The sequence below is a fragment of the Pogoniulus pusillus genome, chromosome 13 (genome assembly GCF_015220805.1).
Source record: "Pogoniulus pusillus isolate bPogPus1 chromosome 13, bPogPus1.pri, whole genome shotgun sequence".
Classification (NCBI taxonomy): domain Eukaryota; kingdom Metazoa; phylum Chordata; class Aves; order Piciformes; family Lybiidae; genus Pogoniulus; species Pogoniulus pusillus.
The window spans coordinates 17089542-17103443 of NC_087276.1; the positions used below are offsets into that span (position 1 = coordinate 17089542).

General features: G+C 57.6%; 1 protein-coding gene across 3 annotated transcripts in view; it reads left to right on the top strand.

Moving 5' to 3' along the window:
- Positions 1–13902, top strand: part of XPO6 (exportin 6) — a 50196-nt gene that overhangs the window by 32588 nt on the left and 3706 nt on the right. For all 3 annotated transcript variants that reach the window (XM_064153242.1, XM_064153243.1, XM_064153244.1), the window contains 11 exons: positions 1586–1655; positions 1909–2068; positions 3691–3783; positions 5409–5553; positions 6502–6648; positions 8903–9092; positions 9766–9921; positions 11318–11432; positions 11718–11889; positions 12811–12972; positions 13609–13707. In XM_064153242.1, the coding sequence (XP_064009312.1) occupies positions 1586–1655; positions 1909–2068; positions 3691–3783; positions 5409–5553; positions 6502–6648; positions 8903–9092; positions 9766–9921; positions 11318–11432; positions 11718–11889; positions 12811–12972; positions 13609–13707 (1509 nt within the window). The remainder of the gene's footprint in view (positions 1–1585; positions 1656–1908; positions 2069–3690; positions 3784–5408; positions 5554–6501; positions 6649–8902; positions 9093–9765; positions 9922–11317; positions 11433–11717; positions 11890–12810; positions 12973–13608; positions 13708–13902) is intronic.

Sequence of the window (13902 nt, forward strand, 5' to 3'; positions counted from 1 at the left end):
GTAGGAACCACAGAATCATTCAGGGTGAAAAAGACCCCTGAGGTCACCAAGTCCAACCACTGACCTTACTCTGCGAGGTTCACCCTAAACCATAGCCCCAAGCACCACATCTAAGCAGCCTCTAAACACCTCCAGGATTGGGGACTGCACCACCTCCCTGGGCAGCACATTCCAGTGCCTGACCACTCTTGCTGTGAAAAGACTTTTCCTAGTATCCATCCTAAACCTCTCCTCAGCTTGAGGCCATTCCCTCTTGTCCTATTGAGAGGAGACCAGCACCAGCCTCTCCACAACCTCCTCTCAGGCAGCTGTAGAGAGCAGTGAGGTCTCACCTCAGCCTTCTCTTCTCCAGACTAACCAGCCCCAGCTCCTTCCCTTGTACCTCATGAGATGTTTTCTCCAGGCCCTTCACTTGCCTCGCCCTCCTCTGGCTGCAGAACCTCAAGAACTCTCCTGTAGGCTGCAGCCATGCCCTGTCCAGCATGGCACAGTCACAGCAGCTGCTCTGGCTTGGTTTAGGGATTTGCTGCTGCCAGAATGGCTTAGGTTGGAAGGGGTCTTAAAGATCAGTCCCAGCTTCCTTGCCATGGGCAGGGAGCAGACAGGCTGGGCCTCTGTGTTCACTAGCACTGGGAGTGCCATGAGGAGCACAGGGAAGTCCTTGAGCATCTCCCAGCTGATCTCAGCAGGCTCCCAAGCAGGGCTGAGGGATGCACTCACTGTTGAGCATCTTTGTGTCACTGCTCACAAGAACAGTCTTCCTCGTGTTCCTGTGTGACTTGGAGGCTCCTCAGCACCCACCCACTGGCTGCAGCAGCTGCTCCCTTTGCCTGTCTCTGGCTCACACGGTGCCACCATGCTGGAGAGCAGCTCCTGCTCTCTGTGCAGACCATGCTCTTCAGCCCACAGCTCCAGGGACTGGCTTCCAGTGCTTCTGGTTCGGCTCAGGTGCCCTCTGTCTCTGCAGCAGCTCAGTGTTCTGTGCTTTGGAGGATGGTTCCAAGGTGCAGCACCTCCAGCAGAACACACAGGCTTGCTTCAGCTCTCACTGCCGTACCTGCCCCTTCACCCAGAGCCAAGGCAGCAGCTCCTCACTGCCTCATAGCCCTGAGATCTCTTCCTCAGAACCTCAGACAGCTTTGGTGGCAGCAGCAGCTCTGGCAAAGCAGAGCACTGGCAGGGGGAAGCACTCAGCTGTGTTTGTTGGACACCAACCCCAGCTGCCCCTGGTGTGCTCTGCAGCATCTGACCAAGGCTCTGCCTTGCCCTGCTCTCTGTGCTTTGGGCACATCCCCCCACCAGGTGCCCACACTGTTGCCATCACTTTCACTTGCCAGGCCATCACCACCTCTGCCTGCTGGTGGTTGTGGGAACAGGATAACTATCACAGGGAGGTGATCTTGGTTGTTTCCATGGCATGAGCCATGAGAAGCTATGGTGTGCAGGGTCAGCCCACAGCCTGGCACCTGCCTTCCTCCACCTATCCTCTGAAGGCCCAAGGGGAGAACTAAGCCAGCTGCTCTGAGTTGCTGGTTGGGAACTCTCTGCCTGGCCCCAAAATCACTCATTTCTTGTTCTCTTCCAGTTCCCAGTTCTGCAGGATAATTTGGAAGTGTACCTGGGACTCCAGCAGTTTGTGGTCACCTCAGGGACAGGTAATAACCTGCAGCCAGCACTGCTGATTGCAGAGCTACTCTGGCCTGCGTGTGGCCCGGCGCTGGCTGGCAGCAGCAGCAGCTGCCCGTGGGTTTAGCTGAGTTCTGCCATCCCTGTGGCTCTCAGCCAGTGCCCCAGCACGGAGCTGTGTGCTCAGCCACCAGCTGCCCTGGAAAGCTGTCATGCTGCTGGGCTGTGGGGGGGCTCCAGGGGGCTGTTAGTGCTGCAGCTGAGGCAGAGCTGTCGTTGCAGGGCCCAGGCTGAACATCACCGCGGAGAACGACTGCCGGCGGCTGCACTGCTCCCTTCGTGACCTCAGCTCGCTGCTGCAGGCCGTGGGGCGCCTGGCAGAGTACTTCACCGGGGACGTCTTTGCTGCCAGGTTCAACGATGCCCTCACTGTGGTGGAGAGGTGGGTGCAGGAGGGGAGCTGCTGCCCCCTCACCAGCACAGGCACAGAAGGAGTTGGGAAAGGCTCCCCAGATTATCCAGGTCAGCCCAGCACCACCATGGCCACCAAACCCTATCCCCCAGTGCCATGGCCACAGGTTTGTGGAACACCTCCAGGGATGGGGACTCTACCACCCCCCTGGGTAGCCTGTGCCAGTCCCTGATCACTCTTGCAGCAAAGAGGTTTTTCCTCCTCTCCAACCTATCCCTGCCCTGGTGCTGCTTTAAGCCATTTCTTCTTGTTATTAGGAAGCAGAGCCCAACCCCCATCTGGCTCCCTGGCTCCAGCCTCCCCTCCTGGAGCTGCAGAGAGCAATGAGGTCTCCCCTTGGCCGCCTTTGCTCCAGGCTGAACAATCCCAGGTTACTCAGATGCTCCTCACAAGACTTGTTACAAGGAGCAGTTGTCACCACTGCAATGAGTATGAAAAGCAGGTTTTGGGGAATCCCAGGCTGGCAGGGGCCAGAAGGGACCTCTGGAGACCATCCCATGCAACCCCCCTGCCAAAGCAGGGGCACACAGGGACACGTCCAGGTGGGTTTGGAATGTCTTCAGAGGTGGAGACTCCACCACCTCTCTGGGCAGCCTGCTCCAGGCCTCCAGCACCCTCCAGTTACAGAGGTTTCTCCTCATGTTCAGATGCAACTTCTGATGTTCCAGTTTGTGCCCATTGCCCCTTGTTCGGGCACTGGGCACCACTGGCAAAAACCTGCTGCCACCTTCCTCACACCTGCCCTTGAGATACTGCTCAGCATTGATCAGGTCCCTCTCAGGCTGCCTCTCTCCAGGCTGAGCAGCCCCAGTGCTCTCAGTCTCTCAGAAAGGGAGGTGCTCAGTGCCCTCAGCAGCTCTGGAGCTTCCACACTAAGGGAGGTTTCCTTCTGCTTCTCCTTGCTGCAGTTAAATTGAGCCATGAAGAACTGCCTGGACAGAACCTCCATTACTGCATTTATCAGTGAGAGATTTCCCAGGTGGCTTCCTAAATCTTTTCCCAAAGTACTAACTAATAAGAAGGATGAAATCAAATCAGACACTTGAAAAGATCCAGGCACTTGCAGGAGATGGGTTTGATTCCTTCAGAGTTGTATCTCAGAGCTAAATTGCCACAGTCTCTTGCCTTAAGTGAGAAGCCCTGAGGCAGCTTGGAAGGCAGAGCTCATTCAGGTCTCCTTCAGCAAGGAGCTGAATGAGCAGCTTCTCTTGTCTTGTCACTTCTTCCATGGAAGCAGAGCCCAACCCCCACCCAGCTGCAGCCTCCTCTCATGGAGCTGTAGAGAGCAATGAGCTCTGCCTTCAGCCTCCTCCAGGCTGCACACCCCCAGCTCCCTCAGCTGCTCCTCCCCAGCCCTGTTCTCCAGACCTTCCTCAGCTCTGTTGCCCTTCTCTGAACCTGCTCCAGCCCCTCACTGTCCTTGGAGTGAGGGACCCAGAACTGACCCCAGCACTCAAGGTGTGGCTTTGAGTGTTCTCTCAGGTGCCAGCAGCCAGGCTTCCCTATTGCCCCTCCAGATGCTCAGGTGTGCTCCCTGCAGAGGGCCCTCTTGCAGTCCTGTTTCACTGCCATGTCTCTGCATTCCCTTCCAGGCTGGTGAAAGTGACTCTGTATGGATCCCAGATCAAGCTGTACAACATAGAGACTGCGGTGCCATCCGTGCTCAAACCTGACCTGATCGATGTGTGAGTGCCACAGGGACTCTGGTCCTGCTTCTGCCCATAGCAGGGACATGCAGCAGGGAAAGAAGTGGTGAAGCTCCTCAGTCTGCTCCCCTGAATGAGCTTGGCAGATAAAAGAAACATCACCTCAGTGATGTCAGTCTAACCAGGAGGGGCCTTGCTCTGAACTGCCAGCGTTTTGGACCACTCTTTCCTCATGTACTCAGGTTATCCAAAGAAAAACACATTTGTGATGAGAAGAAAAGACACCTGACAGGGGAGTGAAAGCAGGAGGGTGAAAGGAGGAGTAAAAGGAGGAGACAGGCTGAGGGAGCTGGGGTTGTTCAACCTGGAGAAGAGAAGACTCCAGAGAGACCTTGGAGCAACCCTTCCAGCCAGCAGCCTGAAGGGGCTACAAGCAGGCTGCACAGGAACTCTGCCCAAAGGCCTGCAGGGCCAGGGGCAATGGTTTGAAATGAGAGCAGAGCAGATTGAGATTGGTTGTAAGGAACAAGTTCTGCAGCAGGAGGCTGCTGGAACACTGCAGCAAGTTGCCCAGGGAGGTGGTTGAGGCCTCATGCCTGGAGATACCCAAGGTGAGGCTGGACAGGGCTCTGGGCAACCTGCTGTAGTGGAGGATGTCCTTGCTGAGTGTAGGAGGTTGGGCTGGATGAGTTTTCCAACCCAAACCATTCTGTGTGATTCTGTGAGGAAAAGGAGGAGGGGGAAAAGGGAGGAGTGAAAACTGAGTGAACCCAGGAGGGTTTTGTAAAAGCAGGAGAAATGCAAACAGCAAAAGCAGGGTGTTGAAAGCAGGAGAGGGGTAAAAGCAAAGCCCTGTGCCAGCAGTTCCTGTGCAGGGTCACTAAAGCAGAGGTGTCCCAGCAGTGGTGTTCCAACCCTACTGTCTGCTCCTGTTCCAGCTGAGGGATTTTTTGGCCACCAAATCCAGGCCTGGGGCTCAGGCAGCAGTTGATTTTCCTAGCCCAAGGGGCTCAAGTCTTTGCCTCTTCACACCAGCAGCTTGGATCAGGTGGATGCCTTCATCCAGAAGGTGACACTATGGTACTGCTCAGGTTAGAGGATCCATTTTCTGCTCCTGCCTTAGCAAAGGCCAGGAGGTGCTAAATGTTTGCAGGACTCCCTTTTGTGTGCTCCCACACAGAGGTCCTGACTCAAAGCTCTAATGTAGAGCTGTGGCCACAAGCAGGGAATTGTGGTAGCAGCCCTCAGCTCTGTCTGAAAGCCACAGAATGAGGAGGGGGGGGGTGTGGAAGGGACCTCTAGAGATTGGGTCCAACCCCCCTGCCGGAGCAAGGTCACACAGGAGCATATGCAGCTGGGTCTGGAAACTCTCCAGGCAGCCTGCTGCAGGGCTCCAGCACCCTCACAATATATCACCATGCCCAGCACCTGTGCCCTTCTGCAGCTGTCCTGCATGTGGCCCTTATGTCATAGACTCACAGAAGGGATTGAGTTGGAAGGGACATCAAAGATGCCATGTGCAGGGGCACCTCCTGCTAGCCCAGGTCACTCAAGGTCCCATCCAACCTCCCAGAAGGTCATGGATCCACATGTGATCCACAGCTTCCCTGGGCAAACCTGTGCCAGCGTGCCAAGGCTAAGGTGTGCCCTGCTGTGCTCCCCAGGCATGCCCAGTCGCTGGCAGCCCTGCAGGCCTATGCCCACTGGCTGGCGCAGTTCTACGGCGAGGTTCACCGCCAGAGCCCGCAGCAGTTCGTCTCCCTCATCTCCACCGCCCTGGAGGCCATCACCCCCCTCATCAGCTCCAAGGTACCTCCACAGGGCTGCCCCTCTGCCCACCCTGCAGGGGCAGGGCTCTTCTGTTGTGTCATTTGCTCCATGCCACATGGGTGGGACCCAGGATGGGAGCTGCAAGTCCGTGCCACAGAGCCGTGGCAGAGGCTTTGCGGAGGGTGAGACTAAGAGAGCTGGAGGGGAGGCTGCTGTCAAGCTAAGCACAGCTGTTTGGCTTGGAAGAGACCTCCAAGGTCATCAAAGCCAACCCCTAACCCAGCCCTGCCAGGGCACCACTGAGCCATGGCCCTCAGCACCACAGCTACACAGCTCTGAAACCCCTCCAGGCATGGGGACTCCACCACTGCCCTGGGCAGCCTGGGCTAGGCCTGGACAACCCTCAAGGGGAACAAACTGTTCCTCCTGGCCAACCTGAACCTCCCCCAGGGCAGCTTGAGCCCATTTCCTCTCACTCTGTCCCCTGTTCCTAGAGAGCAGAGCCCAACCCCCAACTGGCTGCAGCCTACTTTTAGGGAGCTGTAGAGAGCAATGAGCTCTGCCCTCAGCCTCTTCCAGACACAACACCCCCAGCTCCCTCAGCTGCTCCTCCCCAGCCCTGCTCTCTAGATCCTTCCCCAGCTCTGTTGCCCTTCTCTGGCCCTGCTCCAGCCCCTCAGTGTCCTTCTGGAAGTGAGAGGCCCAAAACTGACCCCAGGATTCCAGCTGTGCCCTCACCAGTGCCCAGGACTCTCTCTCTACACTCAACCTGAGTGGGTGTACATAGCTTAATGTGGGGAAATGTCTTCCCTGGTGCTAGGGGAGTTGAGCTCTGCTCTGGTGCACCCTGTGCTGCTCACACTGACCACAGCCTTGCTGGTGTAGATCTGGCAGCAGCAGGTCCCCACGCTGCCCCACAGCAGCATGCCAGGTGTGGTTCTGCGTGGCATTGGCGCTCCTGGGCAGCCTGACCACCCTCTCTTGCAGGTGCAGGAGAAGCTGCTGCTGTCTGCGTGCCACCTGCTGGTATCCCTGGCCACCACGGTGCGCCCGGTGTTCCTGATCAGCATCCCAGCTGTGCAGAAGGTCTTCAACAGGGTCACAGACCCCTCAGCCCAGCGCCTCCCTGACAAGGTAAGCCCTGCACAGCTGCTCTCTGGGCACCTGGGCCTCAGGGCTTGCTGCAGCAGAGTGCAGCCTCAGAAGAATCACAGAACCACAGAACTAACCAGGTTGGAAAAGACCTCTGAGATCACAGAGTCCAACCTATCACCTGACCCTTCTAATTAACTAAACTCTGGCCCTAAGTGCCTCATCCAGCCTCCTCTTAAACACCTCCAGGGCTGGGGACTCCACCACCTCCCCAGGCAGCCCATTCCAATGCCAATCACTCTCTCTGTGAGAGCTTCTTCCTAATATCTAGCCTGAACCTGCCCTGGCACAGCTTGAGGCTGTGTCCTCTTGTTCTATTGCTGGTTGCCTGGGAGAAGAGCCCAACCCCACCTGGCTACAACCTCCTTTCAGGTAGCTGTAGACAGCAATGAGCTCTGCCCTGAGCCTCCTCTTTTGCAGGATGCACACCCCCAGCTGCCTCAGCCTCTCCTCACAGGGCTGTGCTCCAGGCCCCTCACCAGCCTTGCTGCCCTTCTCTGGGCACATTCCAGCACCTCAACATCTTTCTCAAACAGGGACCCAGAACTGGACACAGCACGCAAGGTGTGGCCTGACCAGTGCTGAGTACAGAGGCAGAAAGACTGTCCTGGTCCTGCTGGCCACACTGTTCCTGATGCAGGCCAGGATGCCATTGACCTTCTTGGCCACCTGAGCACGCTGCTGACTCATGTTCAGCTGCCAACCAATGTAAGGGGAAAGCCAGTCACTCCTGCAGCTGCATCCTTTCTCCTGCTGGCACTCCCTGCTCTGCCTTCTCTTAGCACAGCTGATGAGAGGATGGAATCACAGACTCGTTTGGGCTGCCAGAGCCCTTTCAGCTCCTCCAGTCCAACCATTCTCTAACTCTGCTCAGGCTGAGCCATGGCCCTCAAATACCTCCAGGGATGAGCGTTCAGCCACTTCCCGAGGCAGCCTGGGCCAGGCTTAAGAACCCTTTTAGAGAAGTTTCTTCTCATGTCCAACCTAAACCTCCCTTGCCACAGTTTCAGGACAGTTCCTCTCTTTCTATCCCTTGAGACTAGGGAGCAGAGCCCAACCCCCAGCTGGCTGCAGCCTCCTCTCAGGGAGCTGTAGAGAGCAATGAGCTCTGCCCTCAGCCTCCTCTTCTCCAGGCTCAACACCTGAGCTGTCTCAGCTGCTCCTCCCCAGCTCTGTTGCCCTTCTCTGGCCCTGCTCCAGCCCCTCAGTGTCCTGGGAGTGAGAGCCCCAGAGCTGGCCCCATGGTTTGAGCTGTGGCCTCCCCAGTGCCCAGTCTGGGGGCACAATCCCTTCCCCGCCCTGGCTCTGCCATACAGTGAGTCTGCTGTGAACATTCCCCTCCCCTCAGTGCAAGTTTGTGGTTCTGCTGCAGAAGGTGGAGACTGGGACATGGTTGTGTTGTGTGCTGGGTTGGAGGCCCAAGCTGTGTCCTGCACAGGAGCAGTATGAAGCAGGCAGGGTGAAGTGGCAGCATCGCTGGGTGATGGAGGTCAGGCCTAGCACCCCTGGGAAGAACTGGGAGCTGCCTCCAGCCTGGCACTCATGGAGCATTGCTGCTCTTGCCTTACAGAGCTGCTGGCTCCAGTTGGGCTCTTTCCTCAAACAGCAAGCAAGCACTGCTGGGAGACAGCCCAGAGTTGGAGTAGGGCAGGTTTAGGTTGGATACCAGGAGGAAATTCTGCTTAGTGAGGGTGGGAAGAGACTGGCACAGGATGTACAGGGAGGTGGCAGAGACCCTGTCCCTGGAAACATTCAAAGATGAGAGTTGGGGCTGTTCAGCCTGGAGAAGAGAAGGCTCCAGGGAGACCTTAGAGCAGCCTGCCAGTGCCTAAAGGGGACCTGCAGGCAGGCTGGGGAGGGACTGTTCAGAAGGACCTGTGGGGACAGGCTGAGGGCAATGGTTTGGAAGTGGAGCAGGGCAGAGTTAGGTTGGACACCAGGAGGAAGCTCTGCACAGTGAGGGTGGGGAAAGACTGGTACAGGCTGCCCAGAGAGGCAGTTGAGGCCATCCCTGGAGACACTGAAGCTCAGCCTTGCTGTGTCCCTGTGCAGCCTGCTCTGGCTGGAGGTGTCCCTGCTGCCTGCAGGCCTTGGTCAGGATTGCCCTTGGAGGGTCCCTTCCAGCCCGATGCAGTCTACGAGTCTGTGAAGGGCCACTGCAGGGCTGTGCTCTCCCACACCCTGGATGGCAAACTGCTGACCCCTGTCTCTCTGCTTGCCCTCTGGGTGTTTGCAGGCCCAGGTGCTGGTGTGCAGAGCTCTGTCCAATGTCTTGCTGCTGCCCTGGCCCAACCTGCCCGAGAGCGAGCAGCAGTGGGCCATGCGCTCCACCAACCATGCCAGCCTCATCTCTGCCCTCACCAGGGACTACCGACAGCTCAAACCCACTGCCAGCCTGCCACACAGGAAGCTGCAGCTGGAGGACAGTAAGTACCAGGGGTCTGGGGGCTTCTGGCTGCTGAGAGGAGGCACCAGGGAGGCTCAGACAGGACAGGAGCAGTTTGTGTTTGCTTTAGAGACCTTTCTTCTGTGAGTGTGTGGAGAGCTGCCTGGGAACTCTGCTACCAAAATGCCATCACAGAATTGGTTTGGTTGAAAGAGACCTCCAAGGTCATGAATTCCAACCTTCAACACAACTCCACCATGGCCACCAAACCCTGTCCCCAAGTGCCATGGCCACACATTTGTGGAACACCTCCAGGGATGGGGACTCCACCACCTCCCTGGGCAGCCTGGGAACAGTCCCTGACCACTCTGGCAGGAAAGAAAATCTTCCTCCAACTGCAGAGGACTTCTGCTGAGGGTGTTTGAATCAGGCCAAGGGGGAATGGTTTGGAGCTGAGGCAGAGCAGGGTTAGAGTGGAGCTAAGGAAGAAGTTGTCCAATGTGAGGGTGGTGAGAGTCTGGCACAGGCTGCCCAGAAAAGCTGTGGCTGCCTCCTGCCTGAGGGTGTCCAAGGCCAGGTTGGATGAGGCCTCGAGCAGCTTAATCTAGCTGAGAGGTGTCCCTGGGCACGGCAGGGGGTTGGAGCAGAAGAGCTCTGAGGTTACTTCCAGCCTGATCCATGTTGTGTCTCTGATCAGCTCTGTTCCTTTGCAGCCAAAGTGATCATCCACCAGACACTCAGTGTTCTAGAGGACATTGTGGAGAGCATCTCAGGAGAGTCCACCAAGTCTCGGCAGATCTGCTACCAGTCGCTGCAAGAATCCGTGCAGGTCTCACTTGCCCTCTTCCCAGCTTTCATTCATCAGTCAGGTATAACCATGGCACAGGCTCTGCTGCTGTGAGTAGCTTTAGCTGCTAACACCTCCTGCCCACCAGCCCCGGGGCCTGCTGCTGGCCCTGTGGGCTGTGTGAGCTCTGGGCTGGGCTGGATCCAGAGGGAAGGAAGATCTCTGCCCTCCACTTCCTGTGGTGGGGGCTGTAGGAGAGCTGGGGAGGGACTTGGGACAAGGGCTGGGAGTGCCAAGACCAAGTGACAATGGCTTTGAGCTGGGAGAGGGGAGACTGAGAGTGAAGAGGAGGAAGAGATTGTTTGCAGTGAGGGTGGGGAGAGACTGGCACAGGTTGCCCAGGTAGGTGTTGAAGGCCAGGTGGATGATGCCTTGAGCACCATGTGCTGGTGGGAGGTGTCCCTGCCTGTGGCAGGAGGTTGGAAGTGGATGATCTTCCCCCATGGCTCTGCAGCAGTGGTGGGACTGGTGCAGACCTGGCTACGGTGCTGCTCTGCCAGCTGCATTGCCATGTGCTGAGGATGGCTGCTGAAGGTAGAAGGCTCTTTGCAGTTCCTGCCAGAAACCATGAAGAAGCTGGGTTCTGTCTGCCAGCCAGTCCAGGCTGTGTGGCTCTTCTGGACTTCCTTCTGCTTCCTGGTAACCCTCTGCAAGCAGTGAGCTGCTGGAGATCAGCCCAGGCCATCAGCACGGCTTACTCCAAGCACTCCCTGTAGGCAGAGCAGGCTAAGGACCTGGCTGATAGCATCCAGGTCACTTCTGGTGCCTGGGTGGGCATGGAACTGCTGGAGAGGGTCTAGAGGAGCCCTCAAAGATGATCAGAGGCTGGAGAACCTCCTCTATGGGGAGAGCTGGGGCTGTCAGGCTGGAGAAGAGAAGGCTCCAGGCAGACCTCAGTTCAGCCCTCCAGGACCTGAAAGGGCTTTAGGAAATCTGGGGAGGAACTTTGGACAAGGGCTGGGAGTGCTAGAATGAGGGACAATGGCTTTGAGCTGGGAGAGGGGAGACTGAGAGTGGAGAGGAGGGAGAAATTCTTGATAGTGAGGATGGGGAGAGATTGGCACAGATTGCCCAGGGAGGTTGTGGATTAAATAATGGATCTGTGATCCACAACCTCCCTGGAGATATTGAAGGCCAGGCTGGATGAGGCCTTGAGCAACCTGTGCTGGTGAAAGGCGTCTCTGTCCATGGCAAGGGCGTTGTCACTGGGTGGTCTTGAAGGTCCCTTCCATTCCATGGCTCTGAGAAGCAGTTTTGCTTGCAGAGGTCTCAGTTCTCAGTGCCAGGTCCTGCTGCTGAATCTCCCACGGTGAATAAGGCTCTCCCTGCACAGAAGGAGCAACCCTCACCTGAAATGCTTCTTCTGCACTTGGATGGGACCTTGACACCTGCTTTCTGCTTGCCTCTTCTGACCCTAGATGTGACAGACGAGATGCTGAGCTTCTTCCTCACCCTGTTCCAAGGCCTCAGGGTGCAGATGGGAGTGTCTTTCACTGAGCAGATCATACAGACCTTCCTCAACATGTTCACCAGGTACTGCTCCATGCTGCTCACCTCTTCCTTACCCCCAGGATGATTCATCTTGGGAAGTGATCACACAGCAGGGCCCTGCCCCATTTCCAGCTGGACTCTCTCACTCTGGGTTAGATCCCAGCCAAGATCTGAGGCTTCTGCAGCCATCACTGTCAGACCTGGCTCCCTTCTGTGGTTCCATGCACTTGGCCTCTATTGCTTGAGCAGTTGAAAGGCTGTGCCTTGTGTTGGCTCAGGGTGCAGACCTCTGGGCAGGTTCCTATGCCATGGTGCTCTGCATTGCAGGGAGCAGCTGGCAGAGAGCATCCTGCACGAGGGCAGCACTGGCTGCCGGGTGGTGGAGAAGTTCCTGAAGATCCTGCAGGTGGTGGTGCAAGAGCCAGGCCAAGTTCTCAAGCCCTTTCTGCCCAGTGTCATCTCGCTGTGCATGGAGCAGGTGTACCCCATCATTGCTGAGGTAGGGCAGGGCAGGGCCTTCTGGGCTGGGGGAGCTTGGAAGCTCCTTAGCTCTTGGCTTTCCAAGAGCTGTAGATGTCAGTCCCTGCACAGGGATGGTGCCCAGGCAGAGGGAACTGGAAGCAGTGTTGGGAGGCTCTTGGCTTTCCAAGAGCTGTAGATGTCAGTCCCTGTGCAGGGATGGTGCCCAGGCAGAGGGAACTGGAAGCAGTGTCGGGAGGCTCTGGGCTTTCCAAGAGCTGTAGATGTCAGTCCCTGCACAGGGATGGTGCCCAGGCAGAGGGAACTGGAAGCAGTGTTGGGAGACTCTTGGCTTTCCAAGAGCTGTAGATGTCAGTCCCTGTGCAGGGATGGTGCCCAGGCAGAGGGAACTGGAAGCAGTGTTGGGAGACTCTTGGCTTTCCAAGAGCTGTAGATGTCAGTCCCTGTGCAGGGATGGTGCCCAGGCAGAGGGAACTGGAAGCAGTGTTGGGAGACTCTTGGCTTTCCAAGAGCTGTAGATGTCAGTCCCTGTGCAGGGATGGTGCCCAGGCAGAGGGAACTGGAAGCAGTGTTGGGAGACTCTTGGCTTTCCAAGAGCTGTAGATGTCAGTCCCTGTGCAGGGATGGTGCCCAGGCAGAGGGAACTGGAAGCAGTGTTGGGAGACTCTTGGCTTTCCAAGAGCTGTAGATGTCAGTCCCTGTGCAGGGATGGTGCCCAGGCAGAGGGAACTGGAAGCAGTGTCGGGGGGAGGGTTTGGTGAGGAATTGTCAGGAGAGGCCCCAGCTGCAAACGTGCCCGGGGCAGGAGGGCAAATGCAGCACCCGATGGGGGGTGCTTGGCATGACCCAATGGCTGCTGAGCTCGGTGCCTTCTCGGTGTGAAGGCTTTGGTGCTGCAGAGCGGCGGCGGGCGGTAGCTGAGCCGTGTCCCGCCCCGCAGCGCTCCTCTCCCGACGTGAAGGCAGAGCTGTTCGAGCTGCTGTTCCGGGTGCTGCACCACAACTGGCGCTACTTCTTCCGCTCCAGCGTGCTGGCCAGCGTGCAGCGCGGGCTGCCCGACGAGCAGGTGGAGAACGAGGCACAGTTCAGTGCCATCATGCAGGTAGTTACCCTCCTGTGCCCCGCTGCTGTGCCCAGCCTGCCACCGGCGTGGAGCACAGGCTGCACGGGGCAGGGCGCTGGGTGGAGGCTGGGCTGGGGCCTGAGGGAGGCCTTTATGCAGCACCCACTGGAAAGCAAACCACTTGCACAGTGTCCTCACAAGTCTGCCAAGGTGGTCAGGGGCTGGAGAACCTCCCTGTGGGGACAGGCTGGGAGAGCTGGGGCTGAGCAGCCTGGAGAAGGCTGCAGGGAGACCTCAGGGCTGCATTTCAATATCTGCAGGGGACCTGTAGACAGGCTGGGGAGGGACTTCTGACAAGGGCTGGGAGTGACAGGACAAGGGACAGTGGTTTGGAACTGGAGCAGGGCAGAGCTGGCTTGGACACCAGAAGGAAATTGTGTACAGTGAGGGTGGGGAGAGACTAGCACAGGCTGCCCTGAGGTGTAGTTGAGGCTCCAGCCCTGGAGACATTCAGGGTCAGACTGGATGTGGCCCTGGGCAGCCTGCTGTAGCTGGAGGTGTCCCTGCTGCCCGCAGGGGCTTGGCCAAGGTGCCCTTGGAGGGTGCCTCCCAAGCTGAAGCACTGTGTGGTTCTGGAGGAGGCTCTGTGGCAGTGCCCCTGTGCTGTGCTTGCAGGCGTTTGGGCAGTCCTTCCTGCAGCCTGACATCCACCTCTTCAAGCAGAACCTCTTCTACCTGGAGACGCTCAACACCAAGCAGAAGCTGTACCACAAGGTGGGGCCTGGGGCTTGCTAACAGCAGGAGCCTTTTCTCAGACTTGATTTAAGCCTCCCCGAAGCTGTAGGGCAGGTCCTGATGGCTGCTAAGGCTCAGCCTGCGCTCGTCTGCTGTGCTCTGGCTGCGTTGCTGACCAGAGTGGCATCAGCACCAACTTGATACTGCTGTGGTGGACAAAGGAGGGATCCCACC